The 27,857-nt window shown below is 36.6% G+C and overlaps 1 protein-coding gene across 1 annotated transcript in view; it reads right to left on the bottom strand.

The window, feature by feature from the left end:
- The window catches only part of FNDC3B (fibronectin type III domain containing 3B), a 304,172-nt gene that overhangs the window by 123,178 nt on the left and 153,137 nt on the right, over positions 1-27,857 (bottom strand). Inside the window, exons 4-6 of the mRNA XM_011380910.2 lie at positions 22,667-22,743; positions 7,038-7,281; positions 3,653-3,937 (exon numbers count right to left, since the gene is read on the bottom strand). Coding sequence (XP_011379212.1) covers positions 3,653-3,937; positions 7,038-7,281; positions 22,667-22,743 — 606 coding nt within the window. The remainder of the gene's footprint in view (positions 1-3,652; positions 3,938-7,037; positions 7,282-22,666; positions 22,744-27,857) is intronic.

The raw sequence follows: 27,857 nt of genomic DNA, 5'->3' as shown, positions 1-27,857 counted from the left end.
GAAAAGCACAGTGTTTTCTCTTACAGGGAGCCAAGACCAAAAGAGATTCCAAAAGAAAACCTGCCTTGACTCCCAACATTCCAGACCTTATTAACAGTAGGCTCATCCTTCCAAACAAAGGAAACCAGTCAGCCCTGCACAGGTGGAGCAGCCACCCCTGCCCAGAGCCCACGCCGTCCAACAAGACCCACAACTGTTCACAATCTCAGACTCCTAGAGGAAAATGCCCTCCCTAGCCTCACTACAGTAATATCTGCAGAATGAATAAACTTCCATGGTAATTTTCAGTAGATAATAGAGTCAGATTCTGGTTTCTGAGCAATGATAGCAAAATATAGGAAGAGAAAAAAATGTCAGGGAGGACCTTCCGGGAAGGAATTAGAATATAAAAATCTGGTAATAAGGAATACTGCTTAGGTCAGAAGGCAATTTGTGATCTCTGGAAAAAGCACAAGAATAATGCTTTTGTCATCAGCTTTCAGTGTTATTTACAATCAGAAATGATGATTATATGTGGTGGAATTTCATCTAAAGTGTAACTGAATCTTTGGATTGTCAACAATTCCAAAGGTCAAATGCCAAGAGTATGCTGTATCCTCATTTCTTCTATATTTGGAATTCTTACCATTTTGTCTGAATTTTTCCCACATGGTGCTGTAAGTTCTAGAGGCCTTCATAACATACAGCTGCTACCTGTATGTTAGCACCACAAAAGGGACTCTCCCACCACCAGTGAATCCTCACCAAAGTTTTTATTTTTCACTCTAGCTTCACATAATCCTTTCTAAAGCAGTTCTAGCAGATAACCTTGCTCTCCTTTCTATAGATATATGACAAAGGGACTACAATTCTGGTTGAAAATTGGGGAATTTCAGTTACAAACCTGTATCCCACTGGGTAACTTCCTTAATATCATTGCTTTAGTTTTTACTAAGGATAAAATAGAAGGAATAAAACTTCTCACTCAATAAAGAGCAACAAAAACATCTTTAGCCTCTGTGATGAATGCTATAGGACAATTTTAACTGGGTATTGGCCACAGAACAGGATCATGGCCTAATACTTGTACAACAATCTGCACACAAAGACATAATTTTCCATTCCTATCCCTAAACAACTATGGATTTGGTGCTCAAGGACTGATCTAAAATCAAATGGAAAAGGGGAAAAAGAAAAAAAAATGGACAAATTCTTAAAATATTTTTCCCTAAATAATCTGCATTATAATGCCGTGGGAAGACAAGCAAGAATCACAGAGGAGGTGATATTTGAGCTAGTTCTTGAAGAACCGAGTTGTAGTTTGCTAGGGAGAGGGACCAAAAGGACAAGCCAAGAAAGGAGAATGAGGCACACATGGAATGGGACAAAACTCTGGACGTCCAGTGGAAAAGTCTGAATGAAGCACCACAGGAGGCCAGGAAGTGCATGTTACACAGTTTAGACTTTATTCTCTAGACAATGCAGACTACCATGAAGTCTCCTTAAGAAGAAAATGGCATGTTTGGATATGAGGTAACTACAGCCAAAGTACCGAGTATAGGATTGGGAGGAAAATGGATAATCGCACATCTTTAAATACTAGGTGGTCCTCTGAAAGGTCTATTAAGGATCACACTGAGCAAAGGGAAACACAACTTGAGCTAGTTAAGAAATGTATGAGATACCAAAGACAGGATCCATGATAAAGGATGCTCTAAGAGGGTACCCAGAGTGTTCTCTCATTCAGAGCTGAGGCAATGAGAAGACAGGAAAATCTGGCACCTGGCTAGATTTCTGCTCCAGTAGCAACCCCTCTCAGAGAGCCTGAATGTGACTTTCAGCGTGAGTGGTCCAGGAGTGCAGAGTTTAGCTTTCAAAAATGTAAGAGGGGTTTGTGTTTAGGTAGAAGCCATTTCTGGCTTGCAAGGGAAGGGTGTGAAGGGCAGAGGGAAGGCCATCAGATGGGAGAGTAGAGGAATATCTATTTTGAGAAGGGGATCACTTAGATGAGAGTCAACCTTAAGATTACAGGAGGGAGACAATAAGAATGTTCCAGTAACAAGGGTGACCATTATACCTAGGTGTTAAGAACTGAACTAGGCTATTTTTAATAATTAATAATGGGAATTAAAATACTCATTTTACAGATGAAGATACAGAGATGCAGGGAATACTAAAAGCAAATAGTTAGCAAGTGACAAGGTCCGATGTCTGATACCAAAGCCCCAACTGTTTTCCATCCACATCACACCATTAACTCCAAGGTAATGCAAGGAAACAGGAATCCCACATTTCTCTGTGGGGTACTGTGGGAGTCTGTCCTGCCTAGGTTGTTTTCCTGAAGGTAACAGTAAATGAAAAGAGGGGCTGGCTGCAGAGCAGTATTCTTGAGCAATACAGCAAATTGTTCTAAAAGAGGAAATGGTACAATAGTTACGTGTTCAAACAGAAGGCCTGCTCTGGAAAACAAAGCAATTAAGAATACAGGATTCATTCTGCAAATATTTACTGAGTAGCTACTATATGCCAGGTATAATTCTAGGAGGTAGGGAGAAAATGGCTAAACAAAGTTCCTACGTCATACCGGGAACAACGTTGTGAACCACACCTTCTGTAACATCCTTAATATTAGACAGTAGTTCTCTTGGCTGACCATCATTCTCAGAGGAAGTTTGATTTAAAAACAAACAAACATGAAATCAGGTGAAAAGATTCTGATGTTAGTAGTTCTAAAAAGAGGTTTTGGGATCTGTATTTTTTGAAGTTCCACCAGTGTTTCTGAAGTACAGTCAACTGAGAGAACCAGGACGCAAGAGAATACTTAATTTATCTCCATCTTTTTAAAATATTTAATTGTCTAGATTAAAATAAGTTGTTTGCTTCTTTACGTGTACTTACTTTTATCACAGGATCAAAGTACAAATTGAAAGTTTGACCTTTTTGGCTTAACATTTGTCTTTTATAAGTGGTAAGAAGGTAATTAACTCAAGTAGATTCTCTCTGAAGCTAGGGGATTCTGAGGATAAAAAGTTGGCCTCCTCTGGAAATGCAGACATCTTAACCAAAGTAGAATGTAGAAAAATACCACAAGCCACATGCCATAGTTAAGTATATGTCCTATTCTTCGGTAAACCATATATGAATGTAAATAGATCAATCATACTAGTATTAAGTACAGTTTATATTAATCAGATGGCATCATTAACTTGAGAATTATGTAAGAAACGGGTCACACACACACACCCGTTAAGCAATGATAAATTTCAGTACAGCACGAACTAATTATGTCTGGTTTTCTAAGGTGTAATTGTTTGAGATTTAAACTAAGCCTTATACTTCTCAGAAAGACTGCTTTACTTTGGATCTCTTCTCTTCCACATCTATCTACTTACAGTGAAACATCTGAAGGAGGATGATGTGAAAACACTTTCAGACACTTGTTACTGGGATTAAGTAGACTGTTATCTGGCACATGTCACCAAAAAATAGTATTTCTGCCGTGAAGTGTTAATAAAAGACGATGCAATATTCTGGCCTAAGAAAATAATCAGAGGTCTACCCAATCATTCCTAGTAGAAAAACCAACAAAGTATTTCTTATGTAAAAAATATTTCTTTTAGGCTGACCCTGTCTCAGTAATTCACTCCTTTGGGAAAACATCTTTGTGTGTTACCTTGCAAATCTGAGTCATTCGACTTCGGGCTACTTCTTGCTCGCCGCTCCGTTTTCTTAATCCCCGGCCCGCCGCCGCTGCCGCCGCCTCCACCACCGCCGCCGCTGTGGCCTTTCCCGTAGCCGTTGTACACGGTGGTGCAATTGCTCTTATAGATAGAAGACGGCGGGCTGTTGAGGCGATTCTGGCGGTCGATCTGGCGGTCTTTCAGTTTTTTGTGTGGAGGCTTGCTGTACTGGTCTTCTCGGGTGATGTAGCTCGACATTCCATAGAGTGGTATAATTTCTAAAATGGGTGATTACGATAAATATAAGCTCAGTCTACATTTTCAATAATAAATTATTAAATGGTTAAATGACCTGACTTCTAAAGAAAGGAGTTAAAATATTACTAAATACAGTGTACACATATTTTTAAGAAAACAATATATACACATGTGTTCTCATTACATGTATTAAAATATTCCCATTCTTTTCTCATCAATCAAGGAATAAATTACTCATTAAAATCCATATTGTGTATTCAAAAATGTTCCAGAAATTATGGAGAATACTGAAGACGACAAGGTTATTGTCCACAAAGAATTCATATTCTGGTTGAATTTATAAGTTTGATTTTGCCTGTCAAGATGTTTTTTTCCGTAGTTGCAATATCCAAAAATTTAGAACAAGCAAAATATCCCCTTAAATGTTTACACAGAATCAAAATACTTAAAAGTATACTAACCCTTGTAGACAGAATAGCATTTTTATTGGAAACTATACAGCAACCAGAATATGAGGAGTTATTTGTGGTAAAAGAGTCAACATTTGAACAAAACTTACTAAAATGATGATGAGAAATTTCCATTGAAAATAATCAACGCTCACAAAATCAGGGAAAATACTCAAGGAGAAATTTTAGGGGTAAACATAAGCTATCTTTGCAACCTGGTGCCAAACATAATAAGCTGTGGTTTCAAACTTCAATGTTGGAGTAATAAGGAGGCAAGGCAAACTAACAAAACGTCACTTGGCTTCACTATGCATAGTGATAATTTACAGGGGGCCTGTAAAATATCTCATGATCTTGGGGGGAGGGGGGAGATATTTTAAATTTATATTTTAAATCAATTTAAAATTATACTTAAACATTGATAAAAATGCAATATATAACGAAGAGATTAGATCCTTACATGTTCGTAAGATAAAAGGGTCCCACATGGACAGGGTGACCATAAACTACCATCCAAACCTGAATACTCCTGAGAGTGAAAAGGGGGCTCTCTCTGGTCATGAGACCTCAACCAAGGCTATCCTAGGCACACCAGGAATGTATGGTCACCCTAGATAACTGAAAACTGATGTTTCCACTGTTCAATGGTAAAGCTCCACTTTTCATTTTCTTTCTGTTCACACAACATAAAGAAAATATTTAAAAAGCAAATCTTCACAAGATAACCAATTTGTACCATATAATGTTAAGAAATACAACCCTATTCAAAGGGCATATATCCAAATAAATTATGTTCAAATATGCAAAAAGGATAAATATTTAAAATACCACAATGCATTACACTTGAGATTTAAAATATTCACTCTAGACATTTATATAAAAACATTTCAAAACATGTCAAGAAATTTTTAAGTGCTTATGGTTTGGGAAATTAAATGTTTAAATTTCTTTTCTGTATGCGCATTGAGAACTAAGGTAAGAACATATACGTGGCTCTTTTTTTTTAATAAAAGCAAAGGGGCAAAGGGATTTTGTTTTACTGCTTTCTCTAATTTGAAATCAATGAAGGCACTGTTATTGTACATTACTGCTGTTATTTTAATGAAATTAAACCAAAATACCCTATGAAATGAAGATATAATAATTTTTTTTGGCTTAATTTTAATGATGATTGAAATCATTCTATTGTCTAAAACTGCAAAGTATACAATTTACAAAACAGCAACAACGTGGCATCCTACCAAGAGACTGCTAAAATAGGGCAGGTCACCCTTTATCAAGCAAAGAGTCAGTAGCCAAGGCTTTTCACGCAATGTCACTAAGCTCAGACACAACCAGAAACCTCTGACAAATACTCAAATATTTAATGTATATTGTGTCACAGCACTACTTTTTTTTAATTACAGTTAATTAATTAATTTTTTTTTTCCAGTTTTATCCAAACGTTTTTATGGAATATGCCTACTTATCTGATGTTTTGGGATGTTATGTCACTAGACAAGATTACATAAATAGAAGTTATTGATGCCTCTATGAAATCAAATTACTTTTCATTTTTTGCTATCATCTTTCTGTACCTCTATTATGATAGCACCTTATTCTTTTGCATTATACTAAATTTCTAACTACTAAAAACTACCAATCAAAATCTAACCTTAAGTTACAACAGGATATATATACAACAGGATATTTCACTTAAAATACCCACCTCAAATGTTTCTTTTGTTAATGAGAAACAAAATGTGAGATGAATATACAGGGGGAAATATATATGTGTAACTGATAGACAAAGTGCAGAGGTAACGTACTCTAAGACTCTACGGTATGACAGGTGTTTCTCATACAATTTATCTGAACCAACATAATAAATATTTGAAGTAATAAAATGCTTCAATTCATACCCAGACTTAGAGGATAATCACTTTGCAAAGTCCTGAACATTAAAGTCTAATTTTTACCCTCACTTATCTGGTTTCTTAGTATCCATTTTGATAGAAAAGGGCTTTAGACTAAACCAACACCGAGGCCAAAACTAAGAAATCATACTGTCAGTATCTCTGAGACGCCTCTTCATTTCAAGGTAAGTATCTGCCTAACAACTAGTGAAATTTTGGCTGCACTAATGGCTATTCTTAAACTAGAGACAGGGTTCAGGAGAACCACATCAGATCCCGAGTTCAGCCAAGATTGCAACATAGAGCATTCAGGAAACCCAAAGCTTACTAAGACCTCACTGTCTTCTATCACTGGAAATGGGGCACAAAACACTTGTTGAATTTCCCTTCCACTGCTAGATTGTATGGATGTCTAAGAAATAATGTGTTGCAGTTCTGCCTCAGGCCACTCACATAAAAATATGTTAACAGGACACAGGAACAAATGATAGATTCACTGCTTCTTTTCTAAAATATCAAGTGGTATCCTACTCTGTGCTACTTTTTGGGATAGGGGACAGAACTTGGGATGATATAAAGAAAGAGCTGCAACCCACAAAGTAATTTTTGCAAGATACGAACCAGGACAAAAAAGGCTAGAAATTTCCCATGAGCCAAATAGACCCTCTTCTACCACGTTTATTACAGAAGAAATAAAGGGCTCTCCGGTTTTCTTCAGCTACTTAAGTGTTGTAACGAGTTTCAACAGCTGTCGGTGCCATCACTAACCTACTCACCTTGCTCACCGTATAATGTAGGGGGAAGATGATGCTGAGGAAAAAACTGAGGCGGCATATCTCCAGGTCCGGTAACAGGCGGGTAGTAAGCCGTGTGTGAATTATGAATAAAATGAGGGTGGTGAGTCAAGTAGGGGGGTAGATGATGGGTTGGAGACATGGCTGAGGGGTAGCTTGGGGGGTAACACTCAGGAGACTGGGGTGTGACGACCACCCGGCGGACTCCAGTATTATCTTCGATCACCTAAAGAAAACAGCAAAGAGTGTAGTATGTATTATTAGCCAATATCTTGTGAATGTATATAGTATTTAATTACTTTCCCCTTAATTTTAATTTTCTCTCCTCCATTGGAAAAAAAAGTAGTGCATGTTGAACTTTGGTTCTCTAGTTCAACCAGTCAAATGAGTTCTAGAAATAATAACATTAAATTATTAAAATTTATGAAATTTTCATTAACTACCTAATTCTGATTAACGTGAAACTTTTTAGAGGTTTCAAAAGCTTTATAATAAATCTTCTTTGTCTCAGAAATATTTCACGGATGAAGTCTTCTTCTAAGACTTCGAAAAGACTTAGAAGAAGACTTCTGAAGACTTCATCCAAGACAAGTGAATTCAATGTGTACTTAAGCTGATTTTAACAATGACTTTGAATGTAACTATTAGTTCAGTGGTTTTCCCAGAAGGAAGACAGTTTCTGGGGCACCTAAGTGTGCTTCACAGAGCTGAGCTTCCAGATCTGCCTGCTAACACTTGATTCTGTTCCTTCATCAGTGCGCTCAGCTCCATCAACACGAGGGCTTTAGGAAACGAAGGGAACATTAACTTCAGAAGCCATAAAAGTACCAAAAGGTCATTTAATCTGGGACTAAGGAAGTAAATGAAACGAAGGAATTCCAACCAATGAAAACCTTGAGCAATCCTAAATCAAAATGGACACCTCTGTCCCCACCCTGATGATGTGATGAGTGTTGTGAAGGGAGACACTAGGATGTGGGACCTGTTATAAAGCAGAGGAAGTGTGAATTGACATTCTATCCATACTTTCTTCAAATGTTTTTCAGTTTACCCAAGAAAGATAATTAATTAAAGCAGTAAAATACCAATATTTATTGCCTTTGCAGCCAACTTCATGCTACCTGCTCTAAGAGCAAACAATGTTGTTGAGACACAAGAAATAACTACTATAACATATCCCATAATCAGAAGGGAAGGTGGTGGAGTACAGAGAAGAAGAGCATGGAATGACAGAATCAGGAGGGCTTCGGGGACCTCAAAAGTGGTAAGGCTGGGAAAGCTGAGACAATGGCCTCTGGGTCAAGACACTGCAAAGAAGGAGACAGCGAGGGCATAAGAGTAAACTTGGAAGCCAGGACCAGGCTGCCCAAGAGACTAGCTGGTCTAACCAAGTATTTAAGGCAATCAGATACAAACAAGGTAGAAAGTTTTGTTTTTAAAAACAAACAAACAAACAAACAAAAAACACTAAAAATTAAACTTGTATGTTGAAATGCTTTTCTCATTATACCTCAAGAGACTGATTATAGGCCAAAATGAAATGACTTAATGCTAGCTAAAACATTAATAATATTAAAGACAATTTATCCTAAGCTCTGTTTTTTAAAATATTGCTTGATCCAAAATGGCAAGTTTATCAATGTTAGTATGTACTTTAGTGTACAAGACAGGTTTAGTTTGAATTAATACCCATTCATCTTTATGTTAAGAAGACAAAAATATTTGTTTATTAATGAACCAATTAACATAACTATCAGAACTAACTACTATGTTAATTGTTCATGAATAAAGCAATACTAACTCTGGAAAATTAAGATTTTTGAGTCATCTCTCTGATAAAGCTCAGAGCTTTTTATGTATAAAAACACAGCTTTTTATGTATTCTTTAATAAATTTAACCTCTTCTGGATCTTGGCGCGCTACTCACATTAACCTCATTTTTGAATGCATGGCTGCCAACTTACCGGTATATGTGAAATGGTGCTTAAACTGTGATATTGGAAATTCTAATGCATATGCTATCATTATCATCAAAGCATCTTCTATACTGTATAAATGCAGAGCATAAATATATTTGGTAGCACACTTGTACAATTTTAGTAAAAATATGGATTATTCTTAACATTTGATATAAAATGTATCATTCTATAGTGTCTTCTATCCCCCACTCTGCCACTGGCTACTAAGAAAAAGTTAAGTAAAATACTGATATTCCTCTTTCATGGAAACTTCATTCGATCCTGTGATAGATACTGGAAGGTCCACAGAAGCAAAATATTTGTTTTCTAGAACAAATATTTTAGGTCAGCCAGCCACACGAACTTGACCGATGTAGTAAAACAGAAGAGGGCTCTCTCACTAAATGTGAACAACTCTTTGGGCTTGTAATGAAAAGAAATTACTTTACTCATTTTATCATATAATTTCTAGCTTATGAAAACAAAGCACTTTTTTAAGAAGGGCAAAAAGCACAAAGATAAGAATGCTAGTCAAGGAAAAAAAAAACAACAAAAGAGATAAAGAGCTGAAACGTTATCTTTTACTATTATATTTTGTAAGAAACAGTATTTCTACTACTTTAAAACTAAATCTAAAGTATAAATTACCATTCGCCAAAAAAGATTTCCAGTTAGAAAACTAAGTAACTTTTTGAAACTGCAAATTGCATATATAAAAATTGTCTGACAGCCTCATTTAATTATCTTAAATTATTCTGTGATATCTGTGAGAGACATTTATTTACATGTACATGTATAATGGGATACTTTCAGAAACCTGCTCCCTTACCAATCAAGGGATAATTTATCACTAAAACTATTTTGAAGAAATGAAATATTAATTCTGAAACAATCAGAAACAAAAAAATATGCTGAGTAATTTATTTTGTTTATTGTTCTTCCATAACACAAATTACATATTTTTTAATTATCAAATTCAGTTCTGATCCATGTCTAAGGAAATTATGCCTATGTTCCCCAAAGGATAAGTCTGAGGAGCAATAATAGTGCACGAAATAATAAGCAACTCAGGAAATGGTGGCAATAACATTCTTTAATTTAAAAAATAAGGTTCATAAAGAAATATATTACTGTAGCAGAAGAATTTAGAAATCAGAGTTCAGTCCAAAAATCCTCAGGCAATAAAATGTGCCTTCAATCTTCACAAATAACCATGGAAAAGACAGATTCATTTCCTTTTGGGGTGAATGAAATTATGACAATGTCCAGAGGCAAACAAATCCACCCATATTCAATTCAGCAATTATTTCCTGAAACATACTATGAGCTAAACACTGGCTATTCAAAGGTGAGGGGAATAGGTGCTGAATAGTAAGATTAACCTAAATAGTCTAAGTATAACATAAAAAGAAAAATCAGACTAAACTTTAGTAAGTGCTGCTCAGAAATAAGAACAAAGTATTGTTTTTTCTAGATTTTTGTCTAGCTCTACAGGATGGTCACTCGCATATCTCCTCTAGAGCTCAGACCCTTGGAGAAGATCATTGTGCTAGGTTCTCAGGTTGGCACCTGTTATAGGCTGAATTATGTCACCCTTACCCCCAACCAGGTTGTATGCTGAAGTCCTAAGCCTCAGTACTTCAGCATGTGATTGTAGATAGAGCCTTTAAAGTTATGTAATTATGGTAAAATGAGGTCATATGGGCAGGCCGTAATCCAATGACTGACGTTCCTGTAAGAGAAGGAAATTAGGGCACAGACACGCAGAAAGAAGACCATCTATAAGCCAAGGAGAGAAGCCTTAGAAGAAACCAAACTTGTAGCCTCTAGAATTGTGAGGAAATAAGTGTTGTTTAAGCCACCCAGTCTGTGGGCACTTTGCTATGGTAGCCCTAGCTAACTAACACCACCTATCTGAGCCTCCCAAGCTTTCTCTGTCTTAAGTTCTATCAGCCTTGTCTGTTTTTTGTTTTTTGTTTTAAAAAAACCTTCTATAAAAAGTAACGTGTTTACTCACTCCACACCTGAGCAAACACCTAGCCATCTTCCTCAAGCTAAGGAAGAAAATCAGTCTGATGGCAGCTAGTTTGATTATTCATCATATCTTTTTATTCTGCTCATAAAAATTTACTGAAAAACTTCTATGTACATAGTATTCTTGTTATCCTGTGGCCTACACACAAGAATGAGATGCTAGAGAATAAAGAACAAGAGTAAATAGGGAAAATGTGTCTTCTTTGCATAAGTGCTTTTAGAACATGACCAAGAGAACCATTAAAAACAAAATGAAATAACATGGAGGCAATAAGGACAGCCAAGGGGAGACAGACGAAAAAGAAACCCAGAGCCAGTGCCTGTGGTCTGCCAGCTGCTGGACATGGGTTATTTTCCTTAACTATAGGAGAATTAGATAGTAGCATCCCTGTTGAACATGAAGGAAACCAACACACAGCATAGTCAAAATGTACAACTAGTTCAGCTGCAGAACCAGAATGTAGTACATTTTGGTCCGTACTCTAAAGTTTTCATTATGTGAAGAATTAAACACATATTAGGTATGCTGAGAAATAAATATGTAGACAATGAACTGTAAGATATAGGATAGTTGGGTTATTAAGAGATGTGAAAGGATTCAAGATATAATTAATATTTACTGAATATCTGCTGCTCTGCTTTAATATCCTCTACTGAAATAAGGCAATACATGTTAAGGACCTGGAAATAACTGATACACAATAGGAAAATCTTACCTGACAATTACTACTATTAATACTAATACTTCATTAAATCCGCCCAACAACCCTGTGAGGGATATACAGTTATCCTCATTTTAGAGACAAGAGAAATAAAGTTCAGGAAAGTCAAGCTTTCTCACCCAAGGGCTATCGGGGTGACAATTTTGAGTCCAAGAATTAAATAAACTGCATCTCTTAAAAGCAATTTAGAGAGTCCGAGTGTCTTTTCTGATAGCTGACAGAGAAGGAAGCTAGTTCCCCTCACTGAACTGAAATGCTCCACAGGAATTTTAATAAACTCAGTTCCTAAAACTCCGTCCTTCTACTTCTGGGTTGCAGGTGACAAACAAAAGAATTACTTAAAAGGCCGGAGGCAAAAGAAAAAATTTTAAAGACTGCCCCAGATGGCTAGGGATGTGCCATGAAGTGGGCAGAACAGAATGCACGTGGACACACATGAACCCATACATATGTAAGCAGTGGGCAAGGCTGGGCAGCCAGCTTGCTCATTGACAAGGAACACAGAGTGAGCTGCCTACACACTGAAAACTGGGACCAAATGAGTTTGTGAAAGTCAAGCTCGATTCCTAACTGTTGCCAACATACTTCAAGTGGGCTCTCAGGCTATTCGGGGAAGGGAAGAAATCTCAGCTAAAATTGAGCACCAAGTACACAAGCAATGAACAAGCAGAAGAAAAGGCCAGGCAATACAAAACAGTCGTATGGAGCAGTGAGTAGGCAAAGAGTCCAGGTTTCTCCCAAGCAGACTGGTGTTTCCACCTCCACCACCATCTGTGTCTTGCAGTATGAAATATAGATCTGTCTCTCCCACCCAATTGCAAGTCCCTCAAGGGTACCTGGGAACACAGAAGGCTTTCAGTAAGTGTTGGCTAAGTGAACAAATGAAAAAGCTTAAAAAAAAAAAAAAAAAGTGTATCTGCTTACATTTGATGTCTACCAGTTATTAACACATTCATTATCAAATCCACCCCAACCTCATATCCCAGGTAAATATCTGACATTATACTCTAAAATTTCAGAAATCTAAACCCAGCAAACTGCAGATATGTCATACGCGACTCTCTTATTTTAAATATTTAAAATATTAAATATTATTTAATATTATTTATTTTAATATTTTATTTCACAAGAAAGACAATGAAAATCATACATTTCCTATGTAAGTGCTACTTCAATCCCAAATGCAGTTAGGTTTTATTTTATTCATCACCTACCAGGAGTACAAAAGTGCTACCTCCTACTTTTCCTTTTCTGTACTAACTCGTCATTCTGCATTTTCTAATAATGTGAAAAATATACAAGAGAAAAAAGCAAGTTTGTGTGGAAATTTTTTTTTATGCCTACAACACCTGGTCTTCCTAGGTGGTCTCCTATCCAAGTAGTAACCAGGCCTGACCCTGCTTGGCTTCCAAGATCAGACATGAGGCTTATTCAAGGTGGCATGGCCATAGACCCAGGACCTTGTGCTTGTAAAGCAGACGTGTTGACCGCTATACTATGGAAACACGTCATTGTGTGGAAATTTGAAACAAGGAATGTACTTTTCCTAGCCCATCTCTTTTTGCTACTACGGATGATACTCCCACCACCATCACCCAAGGTTCTCTCAACCAGACTGGTGCTCACCCCTCCACCGGCATCTGTGTCCTCTAGTGTGAATTTCAGATCTGCCTCTCCCACCAAAAGGGTTATAGAAGCAAGTGGTCATTCTATTTTACAGATGAAGTTGAGTTAATTGATTTAAGATGGTGGCAGAATTGAATGTATTTTCCAAATCTTCTGAGTTACTTTTCTGTCTTTTCAAATTTAATTATTGTATCTATGGTTGAAAACACCAAACATACTTCTCTACCTCATTTCTCTTCATAACTATAACAGCTAACACTGATAAAACATTTGCTCTTTCTCTTGTTTTATTATCATTAATGTCCTAAGACAACAGACCCTATAGGTTTAAGATCAGCTCCTTCTTCCATATAGCATAGTAATATTTTAGCCAAATGGAAAAATGCATTATTGGTGATGTTTCTAGGTTTCTAAAAGCTCTTTACATAACACCTGGCAGAGTAGTTACAGATTAATAATAGATATCACCAGAATTTTTTTAAAAAGTTCTTTGAAAATTCCAATTACTTTTCTCAGACATTTCATGCCAATGGATAAGTAAACAACCAATCCATCTGATTTATAGGTAACCGAGTCTAAGGTTTTAAATAGTAAGGTGATTCATAATTGAATAAAAATCCCCTAAACATTTTACCCACACACCCACACACACACATACACCCTCCCAAGCTACTCATACTTATGTAAGTCTGTAATCTGGAAAAAGGAGCACAACTAGGGCATAAATAATTTAACTTTTAGTACCACATCCCAGTGGCCCCAACTTGAGGATCCCAGGGGAAGAGATGGGCCCCTGTTTGGACACAGCTAAGCTTCTCGAGATACTGCCAAGAGTCAAGCTGCCTCCTCTCCAAGCAGAAATATAGCACTGGGTACTGATACTGAAGGCAAATGGTAAACTGATTAATTTACCAAATTAACAAAGGTGACAATAACAACTCCTGTGACATATATCACTTAACAGTTTTTAAAATGCTTGGCACAAAATTTAACTTGCATAATATTCAGAAGATCCTCTAACATAGTCCTAATTTCTAGATGAAGAATTTCAGAAGCAATTAAATAACTTAATGTAGTATCAGCTAAGTGGGTTACAAGATTCATACTCAAGTACTTGTGACTGGAAATGCTGTGTTTTCTATCTCTTTTTACTGTATATCAACAACCTAAATATCAAAACAAACCACATTTAAAGTTCAAAAATCAAGTCTAATTCTCCCCGGTATCTGTGTGACACATAAGAACACTAGACATAAGAAGTTACATCCATGGTTTCGAGCAATAAAATGGGCCAATTATTCCAACTAATTGGATATGCTGTTTTAAGGAACAGAATATTTGTCAGAAGACAAACAGTAAGTAGCAGTTTGATGTTTTAATCTGTGCCAAACTGAGTTGCCATTAAGATATTAATAAAGCTATCAACAGGAGGCATGTGTAGATAGTAACTGGTCCTATCACTCCAGCACTTTGCCATTGATCAGCATAGAAGAGATGACCAAAACAAAGATGATTTCAGCACAGCTTCTCAAGCACACTCATGTCCACGAAAACATAGGCAGGTTGTTCTAGATGGTATCTATGACTTTTATATTTTATATTTTAAGATGCTTCACCAGTCTGCCAGTAGGTTCCATGGCACAAAAAAGGATTAAGAATCCATGTTGATGATACTGAGATCATATTTATCACATAGCAAAATACTTGTATTATTATACAAGTTTGTAAGTCTGATGGGTTCCAAAGAGTGTGTAGGAATATAAAATCCACATAACCTTTGTAAAGCTTTGTACCTAATAGGTTGGGCAAAGGTATTTTTCTAAGAAAAGTTGTTACGTATGACAAATGTTAATAATTTAGAAAGACTATACTAACTGTACAATAAAATCAAATAAATATATGTAAATAATTTAATCCTTACTAATGATTTATAAGTCATTACTAGATGTGACATTGTCTCAATATTACTATAAAATTAACCATCATTGTTCCATAGAAGTGAAGACCAGAATTCCAGTCAAGGCAATGCTAAATACCAAAGGAGTCTGCCACAGGTTTGGGAATGACTGCTTATGGACACTTACTTATATTCTTGCTTATCTCCTTTTTAACAATATGAATAGCAGAGGAAAGTCAGCTAACTTTAGGAAAAAACCTGAGATCCTTTTTCCTTTCCCCTTCATCCTCCAGTAAGATAACAATGACTCCAGCCAGCCAGCACTTAATTGATAAGTGCCAATTATGTGCTGGACACCTTTCAAGGAACCAGAGATCCAGTGATGAACAGGACACATAGAATCTCTGACCTTGTGGAGCTTAAATGCTAAAAGGGAAGAAGGCTAACAATGATCCAGTAAAACAAACAAGTCGAACACCCAAGTAAATAGCTTAAAAATATTCCTAAAAATCACACAAGGAATTGGACACAGAGCCCCAAGTGGGCTCACGTTTCCTCCTGCTAATCTTGTGTTCTATTATACCACAATGTCAGGATCTCAGAAACAAAGAAAAATCCAAGAGAAAATGCAGAACGGGGAGACAGAAGGCTCAGAAAGAGGAAAACTTGCACAATGCTTCAGGGGAGGGTACATCCTTGGTACATTTCTTTAATTTAGCAATGCCAACTCTGCCTGGAATCATTCCTCAGACAAAATAAGCCATAAAATGAAAAATAAAGTTGCTGCAAATCTGCGGATAATGGAAACTAAATCAGAATAGATACGCAAGTCTTCTACTCTTTTCATAGAAGCTCCTCACCTCCATGAATACGTCGTTCATTGTGGAATATTTTCCTAACTTCTTATAGAAAAACCAACTTCTCCAAAGGACTTAAAGTCTTCAAAGAGATTCCAATTCTCTTTATTCTTGGCTGTAAAATGGGTCTGCTTCTCAGTCTGTCAGGACACAGGGAAACCCAAATGGGTCTGCTTCTCAGTCTGTCAGGACACAGGGAAACCCCTCATGCTCTTTTCAGCTCATCATTTTCAAAATCTTGAAGGTGAAACACAGCACTGGCTTAATCCCAGGTTGTAATTACCACAAGGAAGCAGCTGAGGCTATTGTTTATTGCTCAGCTGGCTTAGCTAAGCAAAACCGGGGAAAGGATTCCATGGCTCCCACCAGGGACCAAATGGACTCCGTTCTGTCCCCACAGGGCTCTGATTTCTGGCCAGCTCTCTAAACACTCCTCACTGGGGAATGAAATTTAAATACGTTTTTAGATAGACTTCTTGTCTCTCCCTGGGCAAGGGAAATGGAATATATGTAATTTCCACAGGTACTGACCCATTAAGCCCCAAAACAATGGAATGAAGTAAAGGGTATACTTCTGCTATAACAGAAATACTTTTGACTACTATTCAGTTTTTAGGTTACATCAATTATCTGAGAAGAGGAGAGTGGTCTCCCAAATGATAGAACATTAACTTGGATGTTTCACTTTTTATTTTCATATGTTTTTTTAATCTTTGGGTCTACATGAAGTTTCTTCATAAATTACTATGAAAGCATGGAAAGTAAAACTCAAGCCATCTGCTTAAGAAATTTCTATATATAAATTATTCAGAAAGTTAATAATGAGATTAAAAATTGAGAAGAATCATGGCCAGCATACAATAAAAGGAAAAATTTGCTTCATAGTGTGTGATCTCAATATGTATTTAGACAGGCAAACTGCCAAACTTTCATTGAAATTATTCTACCAGTCTTCATTATAATAGCTCTCACTTATTGAATGCCCACTGTAGACTACACACCTCACATAACATTTCTCTTAATTCTTACCTCTACCAGATCGGGTAGGTATTCGCATATGTGGTGAGAGAATCTGTAAAAGTGACATGGGAAGTAGCCATGGTAGAATTGGAAGGCAGGCCTCTCCAAGTAACGTCCATGTTCTACCACAGTCTCAAACCCAACCACACTCACAACCCCAACCACACTCGCAAATGTTTCTACATAGTGTAAATGATGATGATGAATGTGACGAGGGTAAATTCCCTCTTACCTAAATCTACTTTCTCATAGCTGAAAGAAAACAGCCTACAGAAATTGAAAAGGTCAGGTTATTTTTTCCTCAGATCTTCCCTAGCCTCCCACTAAAAGGTAAAGCACAAAACACACACTACAACACATACGAGCCTACTGTATCCGAGACTTTTGAGTTGAAACAATATTCCATTGTCCTCCTACCCTAAGTCCACACTCTTTAAGGTTCAGTCCTTCTCACCCTAATAAAGATTGTTATACTAACTGCACCCCAGAGCAGACCAGAGCTGACTCTTCAACTCCAGGTGCTTGTCTTAACGATAAGATTATCTCTGCTCACTACTAAGATTTGCCTTTTGTCAAATTTATTTGACCAATTTTACCAATTTATCTTTAAAGCAATTTCAGCTACTTATATGACAGATCCATTATAATCAAGAATTTTTCCATTGACTTAGTTTAGAGTAATATTTTTAACCACTTATTTACTTCCCTCTTCAATTTTCTTACCATAACAGACCATCTCATAAATGAGAAGCTGATGTTTTAGTATTGGAGATGCACAAGTAGGCACACCACACATCACACTCACATTGTCAGAAAGTAATGTAGTGTAAAGCAAATACATCCATCAAGGCAGGCTCTGCTGCTGACTTCAAGATCACATCGTAGTGGGAAATAACAGATCAGTAAAATCAGAAATGCCCGGGTTGTGATCCTGTTTCTACTCTGAGACTCAGCTTTCTCAATGAAAAGTTAGGACAGTGAAACCTCGGAGACATAAAGTATTTAGCACAGTGCATACCACACACAGTAGTTATTCCCACCATCACCACCTGCACCAAGATAGGCTGGGCCATTTTTCCCAGCTGTCCCATAGCTTGCCAAATAAAAATTAGAACTGGTCATTATCTTCCCCCTGCCCTTTGAAACAGCTTGACTTACACAGCAGATACAATTTACATACTATAAAATCCATTACTTTAAAGTGTTCAATTCAGTGATTTTTAGTAATTCACAGTTGAATGATCTTCACCATTATTTAATTCCAGAACATTTTCATCACCCCGAAAGAAACACTATACCCATTAGCTCCACAATACTCTCTCCCCTGGCCCCTGGCAACAACTAATCTATTTTCAGTTTTCCTATGAATTTACCTATTCTGGACATTACACATACATGGAATGATACTGTGTGTCATTTTTATGTCTAGCTTCTTTCATTAAGCATAATATTTTCAAGGTTCATCCACATTTTAGCATATATCAGTACTTCATTTCTTCTTATGGCTGAATAATATTTCATTGTATGGATATACCACATTGTGTTTATGCATTCATGAACAGATGGACAGTTGCACTGTTTACACCTTGCGGCCATTATGAATAATGCTGCTATGAGCATTCATGTACAAGTTTCTGTGAGGACATTTGTCTTCTTTCTTTCTGGGTAAATATACCTAGGAGTGAAACTGCTGAGTCACATGGTAACTCTGTATTTACCCATTTGAGAAAATGCCAGTTTTCTGAAGCAGCTGTACCACTTTACATTACCAATGCAGTGTATGAGGATTCCAATTTTTCCACAACGTTGTCAACATTTGTTATTATCTATCTTATTTACTATATCCATCCTAGTGTGTCTGAAGTATACTGTACCATGGCTTTGATTTACATGTTCCTGGTGGTTAATGATGTCCAGCATCTTTTCACATGCTGACTGGCCATCTGTTTATCTTCCATAGAAAATGTCTATTCTGATCCATCGCCCATTTTGAAATTGGCTTGTCTTTTTATTCTTGAATTTCTCTTTTATATATTCTAGCTAAAAGTCTGAGAAAACTGATTTGCATATATTTTCTCCCATTCTATGAGGTTTGGTGGTTTCCTCTGAAGCACAAAAAGTTTTAATTTGGATGAAGTCTTTTTTTTTTTTTGGCTGCTTGCGCTTTTAGTGTCACATCTAAGAATCCGTTGCTTAATCCAAGGTTCTAAAATTTTAGTACTTAAACTTATGTCTATAATCCATTTTGAGTTAATTTTTGTATATGGTGTGAGGTAGAGGTCTAACTTCATTCTTTTGTATTTGGATATCCAATTGTCCCTGGACCCCATCGTCCCTGCACTCTTTGTTGAAGAGACTATTCTTTCATCCCCTGAATTGTCTTGGAACACCTTTCTCTCTTAAATCCACACTAAGAGCATTTCATTCCTTATAGCTATACATCACTTTGATCTTGCTAATTGTCCAGCCACCAAGTGTTTTATTACTCTACTTGAACCTGCAAATCTTTGAAACAAATCTACGAATGTCTCCTTTATTTATTTTATTTCAGTTTGGCGAATCACTTATATTTAAAAACAATTATCAAGGACAGGCATACCTCGGAAATACTGCAGGTTCCATTTCAGACCACCGCAGTAAGGCGGGTATCGCAATAAAGCAAATTATCTCAATAAAGCGCATCTTGCAATAAAGAGTCATTATCTTTTGTAAAAAAATAAAATAAAAAAGGAAAGAAGGGAAGGAAAGGGAAAGGAAAAGGGAGAGGAAGAGGAAAAGGAAAGGAAAGGAAAGGAAAGGAAAATCAGTGATGCACAATAAAGCAAAGCGCTACCAGTCGAGGTATGCTTGTACCTACAATATATCAGGAAATGTTCTAGATTCTCAGATATAATCCCACTGAGGCACTAAGAGTTCTTGGGGACAGTTATAAAATGTATTGTATGCATGACACAGATGGGACAAAGTGCCAACAATGCTGAAAAAGCAGAGCAACCATTTCTGAGTTGGAGGTTCTGAAAGGGCCACACTGAGGAGGGGCATTTGACACACAAAACTGAACTGTCAGACAAAGAAGGGCTCTAGAGTATTTCAAAGAGGGAGAAAGAACAGACAGAAAAAGCATGTAGTTGAGAAAAGGCCAGACATACCCAGGGGACAGAAGTTTAAGGTAGTAGCAATGTGAGACAACAGGTAATGGTGACCCTAGAGAGAGAGAGAGAGAGAGAGAGCAGAGTTGAGCAGTACGGATCTCATACACTATATTACAGAACTTCTATGCAGCGTACGCCCAACTATAGATCTGAACAAGAAAGCCACATGTATTTAAGAAAAAGCACTGTGGGGATAAGATGTAGGGCTGACTGGTACAGGGACAGACTATTAGATATTTCTCACATGTGTCCAGGAGGGGATTTTTTTTTGGTCATTCTTTCTTTCCACATCTACATGACCACATGTATTTAGCTCCTTAGATCTTGCAATGACAAGTCTCCTAAAACATTTTATACTTTGTTCTACCTTCATTTCTTTGAAGTGGGCATGCAGTCAACCTTAAAGATGAACACGCATCCTATCAGTTTCTCCGTTTTCTTCATGTTAATAATGTTTTACTCAGATACTTCACTGTCAAATATCATTAAGGATATACTGCTACTAGTGAAGGTCATCTAACTCTGGGCCCATCTTCTGATCGGGGACCCATTTTTACTATTCTTCCAGTATCTCCCAGCACTTTCTTCCATAATCCTCAACTGAGAAAGTGTTTCACTCTGCTTTCATCATCAGATTTATGGGAGTGAATTTACAGCTCTGCTCTTACTCTTATTTGGACTGTCTACAGAAGTTTTTCAGAATCAGAAATAAACCATGGTCTAAAATTCTATATTTTCCCTAGGATTCCCAAAAAAATATTTTGCAGTTACTACAATCACACAGCAACACCTATCCCAAGAAATAGTACATTGCAGTTTCTCTCCACTAAATGTTCAACTTTTAACTGGTATTCCTCAAATGGACCTTTAGCATAAATGGAGGTGTTATTTCTGTCGTTACAATTGTGAGAACTGTACTCTGTTCAATGGAATAAAACACTTGTTCAAAAGAAATGAGCAGCAGACATAATAGAATTCTACATTCTTTGTTCTTTTCTGTTAATTGACTGGCAACGTGACTGTGATCCATCATCACATGTGCTGGCTGGAAGGGCCTGCTCTGCACCCTTTTCTCCTTCCAGTGATTCTTATTTACAAAGAACTGTGTAAAACAACTCATTTATTTGCAACAAGGGAAAAACTGGCCAACATTCTCACTACACAAAACAAAACAAAGAAAGGTGCCAAATTGGCTCGCATGAAAGTAGGATGGAAAAAATGAAATTATAGTGGCTGCAGTATGGCTTAGACAATAAAGAAATGGATAAGTTTTTACATCAGAGAAGGATAAAACTTCTTTGATTTCTGCCTGCACTTTAGCAATTTTCCAATGTAGCTGCCAATTTTTTTCACCCTAGCAAAATCACTAAAAACTTAAAATGACAGATTTTAAACCACTGTAAAAGCAGACAGAGACAGATAAAGAATAGAAAGGGGGAAAAAAGATTTGGAGGACTATAATTCCAAAAATGTTAACATAATGATTATCTTCTGTAGGTAGAAAAATTATAAGTTTTTTTTATATTCTTCTGCCTTTTCTGATTTTTTTCCCAATGAGTACAGGATGCTCTTACAATGAGTGGGGGGTGGGGGGAGCATAGAGAGGGAAACAGTTTGTTGGCTAGGCATTTGGAAAGGGAGATATACAGGGAGAAATAGCGTGGCACTCACATAATGCTGAACCCAGGACAAAAAACTAAAATATATACAGACATCCACATTCCAGGCACCTGGAACATCTTAAACATTACCCAGGTTTAAGAGTATAACTTTATCCTTTAACATTTCTTTCCTCCCAACATACCTCTGATATTGCTATTACTTTTTAAATTGCTATTTTACTTAAATCCAATTTTAGATTAATTTAAGAACAGGCAGCCAAGTTCTCACATCATACTCAGTAATCCACCAACCCCAGGACATGCCACATTATGGAGAAACGGGACTCCCATAACAGAGGGCAGGCCCTATTTATATTAACAATGTCTCCTTTGACATGTCTACTAATTAAGTCTAAATTTTCCCCCCTAGCAAATTGTGGTAGGGATGGAAAGAAATCTCTAACGCAATAGACACTGTGAAGGAATGACAATCAAATGGTGAAGTGTGAAACCCACCTTGGCAGAGGGCAGCTTAGCAGCCCTGCTGTGTTTTCCTCCCTCTAACTCTCTGGCATGACAAGTGGCAAGACTCGGGAAGGGCCATGTGGTACCACAAAATTGATGACAACTCTAGCATTATTTTACTTAAATTAATCCTGGAGTAAGTTTTGAAGCCTCAACATATATTCTCTCAGGACAATGACAGTGCCCATAGTAAGTGGGGAAGTCCATCAAATGGTTTACCTGTGAGATATAACCTGGAGGCACATGGATGGGAGGAATGGATCCATTGGGTGACATCATGGGAACTTCAGCAGGTCCTAAAAGAGGCAAGAGTAAGATATTAACAGTCAAAGAAATAAACATTATTCAAAATAATCATTGGTATTTTTTCAATAGTATCAAAACTAAAGAGAATGAATCACTGACTATTTTCTCTTCAATAATGGGTACATTGTGCTTTACACATGAAATCATGGATGAAAAGAATTCTCTAGCTGTATAAGTCAGGGGGGAATAAAACAGAACTATGCACATCTTTATAAATACTTAATGATTTCCGAAGCCTCAAGCTCCATAAAGCAAGGCTGCTTAGTTAAGAGTAGTCTAAAAAGTGAAGCAAAAAGTTTTTTTCATTTTTAAAAGAATGTATTAATAACTGCTTAAACAAATCAATTTTAAATGAGTTTATCTCCTCTGATTTAAAAAGTTCCAAAGGACTTGAGTTTAAAATTTTCACTGCGAATTACAATTTTCAGTAAGTTACTGTAAGATGCCATTAATTTGGAAATAGAAGAACCCATAAAATATTCCAAATCAACTGAATTTGGTATTCCTCTTATGTTATAAGGCAGAGAATAATATAGATCATATTTTCAAACTAGGCACTATTAGGAATATTCACGCCAAATTTACTTGGAATTGTTTCAAAACAAAGCATTCAATTAACAAGACATCAGTTTCAAATTCACAGAATGTTAATCACATATCTATGGCAAACAATGAACAGCAAGGCAACACACAGTTACCTAAGACACAGATTGAGCTAATATTTAATTACAGCGAATCTGATTTATTATAACATCAAAACCAGCTTCTGATGCCCTTCCAAAGAGCCTGTGATTAGATGGTTCCCCAAAGGTGAAAGAACCTCATGGTAACTAATTTTCACTTTGGTAGCTGACTCTCCTTATTTAGCAACCCACCTCCCAAAAGTCAATTCAAAACTGTGTTCCTACACTGAGATGCAACTCCCTGCCTCCAAGTGCCTTGTGTTATTTACTGTTGCCTAATGAGCGTTGTGCTGCTGGCAATGAAAATTGCTGGGCACTAACAAACAACACCAACGACAAAACAAACAACAACAACGAAACAACAAACAAGAAAAACACAACACTTTTCTTGGCAAAAAAAGACAGATCCTGCCAACCCAATGTTGCATTTACATGTAGGCATAATGCACCTTTCACCTCGCGGTAAAATCCACTGTAATAACTACTCCACAGGAGAGGATCAGTGGGGGTATGAAGACAGGGATGCTGGGGTGCCCATCAACAGGTCTACAAGTATAGGGAAAAAAGCATAGGAGCAGGGTGGAAAAATGCTAATATTCAGGTAACACACCATATGACCAGAGTTCACACTGCAGCTTCATGGACAATATACCAAAGCACGAAACTATCTGATAATCTCTAAACACATACAAAACCACCGTGGTCTCTCAAAGGCTAACCACACTGGTGGTCATTTGAAGCATAAAACAATGTCATAAGAATGGATAATTGCATGAGCCCATTTTATTTTTAAGTATGATTTCACCTAATGCATCCACCAATCACTAAAGCCACTCTCCAAATCCATCTTTCTCATCCACTTCAGCATTTTTGCTATTACCAATAAAGCATTTAGGTATTTAATAGATATTTTTATTTGAATTGCCTCACTTAAAAATCATAGGCAACTATTTCGGCCTTAGTTATGAGTACTGTCCGTGAAACCTGGGGATCCTCTGCCTAGTTTAACTCCTAGCTCACTACCCACACTGGTTGTGTGACCTTGGACAGTTGACTAGCCTGTCTGGGCCTCACTTCTCAACAGTTAAAAATAAGAATAACAATTCTTACCTCTTAGGGTTGGGTTTAAAAATTAAATTCAATAATATATGTAAAAGCACTTAGAGTTAGTTCATGGCACAATAATCGCTCATCAAAATGTTAGCAATATTTAAAATGTTTTTAAATTTTTTATTTATAGCTTTGTTTTTTGGTTACATTTTAAGTACTGGTTTATTTTAATAGCCCTTGTAACACATAAAATCAACAAGTATAAAATCACCTTTGTACAACATTGCCTTGAGGCAAATCTTCCTCATCAGACAAATATCAAATGTTTCACAGCACTGACTTAAACTGAAATGCTACCACCTCAGTAAAGTATTGTTTTTTAATCACCAAAATGTACACCACGCAAACAGTCTCTTAACCCCGGGCATGACCCCTAAAACTGTTAAAGTCATTTGTATAAAAGGCTTTAAAGACTGTAGGACAAGTAAGTGATTTACTGCCAGAAAATGTTTTCTTCCCAGCCTTGATTTCAAAAGTAGCCAAATGACTTTAACATGTTTGTTCCCTCTTCCTCTTGTCACTGTCATCGAAACCCTGACAAAAGGCACTATGAAATATACAGTAATGGCTTCTGAAACTCAACTGTGCCTTGGAACCCCACCCCTCCCTCAAGGTTCTTCTCCTTTCTGAAATAAACCATTGTATCCGCAAGCCTTCCCATGCCCCCCTCAAAAAAAAAAAATCCTATTCACAATGGTGGTATGAGAAGTTATTGTCTCACTAAACACTTAACTTCCAATCAGTGAGTTTACTGCCTCTGCTCAATTGTCTGTGTTTAAGAAACTCCTAATATTATTATAACCCTTACCTAATTAAAATACAAACTTCTCTTCCTAAACTTCTAAGACTACTAGATTCCTTTTGATTTTTTAATTGTTACCCTCATTACACACAAGACAAAGGAGATAGCCCTTAGAATATGGTGTAAAAGAAAAAATGGTTCTTTCCTTCTTCAAACTACCTAAAATGGCTAGATGGGGGAAAAAAGTCATATAATCTTCTCAAACAAACCAACTTCCTCTCTGACTATATTGGAAAATCACTTAACTATTAAACTTTCTGAAAATAATTTTAAAATCTCTAAGGTATCTGGAACCCTCTTTAATTAAACACTCTTGTTACATACAGGTAGGTCTACACAGATGCATGTAGATTAAATAATTTGGAAACAAAAGGAAATGAACATACACTTTCAAAATACTGTTGTGTTTTTTTCCTTTGAGAAGATAACTAAGAAGTTTAGCGAGACCACATGAAGTCTTCCACAGACAGGTGAAAAATGTCACATGCACAGTTTCTAGAACTGGAACTAGAATATTTGCTAAAAGCCAAGTAACTCCATGAAACAAAAAAATCCTTGGGAATTTTGATCAATTACAGGTTTTAGGCTGTGACTTCAACAGTTGAGAATTCCTTTTTTTCACTGAACAAGATGTAAGACACAAACAGGAACTATGATTGGCTTATAGTCATTAAAAAATTAAATTGTAATATGCAAGTACATGGTATAAAATCTTAAAAGTCTGCTACTATGTTAATGAATTGCTTTTTCATTTACTTATAGCAAACCTTCAATGTGAAAAGTTGAGAGCAGCTTAATTATTAAATCAATAGTAATTCATGCAATGATCCTATAACTTTATTCCCACATTAAAGAGGCTGAAAGAAAGCCGGGTAAATGACATTTTTAGGACCACACATGCTCATTAAGAGCTTCTGAGCCCCAGCCAAGGTTGTGAGGCTATTCTCTTTTACTCTGAGCTTCTTCGCTGGGATTCCCCCACAGCTCACACATTTAGGTAGCACTTGTTCTGATGCTATATTTAGAATATTCACCCATTCTAGGGGCAGAGATTGACTTGAGGTAAATGTATAAATGAGGTTTAGAAATCTGACAGTGGTGGAAAATGAGACCATCCTTAGAAGGAGACCAGCTACAAGTAATTATACTGCAATTTCGGACATGTTTAAATGGTATTTTTATAAGCTAAGTATCACCAACAGGAGAACAAGTAGTGAACAAATAGAATCTTACTATTGTACTTGCCCGCAAACTGGTACTTGTGTGTCCAAATGTCCATTTTCAACAATAGCCCTTACTATCAAGAGATCACAATTTTATCTTATTAACTTAAATGTTTTGTTCACAAAGAACATAAAGGGACTGAGATCACAACATAGCAAGATAAAACTACTGAGAAAAATAAAGCGAAACAAAATAATGATGTGATAAAATCCAATAAACCCTATAAAAGTGACCCTCAAGTCTTTCTAATAGCCAAAGAAGAGAAATTCCTGCTGGCATAAGTAGTCACAAGGATAAGGCCACAACTAGTAGAGGTAAGTAAACAAATTATAGTAAAGTATCAGAACAAAAGTCTAAATTAAAGTACACTTGGGTTGTTTGCCATGGGTTTAAGACTGAATACAAAATGTAAGGTCTTCTGATAAATTCTGTGAATGTCTAATAATGAATTTCCAATTCTTCATGGTGACTCAAGACACATGAACAAACTAAGAGATTAAACTAGGCACTTTGGGGAACACTGACTTTTTTTTTTTTTTAATTATTCAACACTGAGTAATCCCATAAGAGAACTAAAAGAAATACAAAGCTTTCCCCCTAACATCAGAAACAAGACAAGGATGACAATTTTCACCACTACTATTCAACTCTGTACTGAAAGCTCTAGCCAGAACAAGAACAGAGGGAGGGAAGGATAGGGAGGAAGACATCCAAATTGGAAAGGAAGAAGTAAAACTATTTGCAGAAGACATAATCCTATATAAAGAAAATACCAAAGATCTCTCTTTCTCTCTCTCTCTTTCTCTCTCCTCTCTCTCTCTCTCTCATACACACACACACACACACACACACACACACACACACACGCACACTCACTCCCAGAGCTAATACAAGAAATCAGTAAATTTGCTAGATACAAGAGCAACACACAGGTCAATTGTATTTCTATACACCAGCAATGAACAATCTGAAAAAGGAATTTTAAAAAAACTATATTTACAACAGCATCCAAAACAATAAAATACTTACGAATAAATCTAATCGCAAGGGTGAAAAGACTTGTCCACTTGTTTAAGTATAAAACACTGCTAAAAAAATTAAAGACCTAAATAAATGGAAATAAATATCACCTAAATAAAGACATGAAAGGCATGAAAGACTTAATATCGCTAAGATAGCAATGCTACTCAAAGCAATCTATAGGGTCAACGTAATTTCTATCAAAATTCCAACGGCCTCTTTGGCAGTACTGGAAAAGTCAGTCCTCAAATTCCCAGTTCCTAAC

The sequence above is a fragment of the Pteropus vampyrus genome, unplaced genomic scaffold (assembly GCF_000151845.1).
Source record: "Pteropus vampyrus isolate Shadow unplaced genomic scaffold, Pvam_2.0 Scaffold12, whole genome shotgun sequence".
NCBI lineage: Eukaryota > Metazoa > Chordata > Mammalia > Chiroptera > Pteropodidae > Pteropus > Pteropus vampyrus.
The sequence above is the reverse complement of the archived record's forward strand: the minus strand, read 5'-3'. Positions and strand labels throughout refer to the sequence as shown.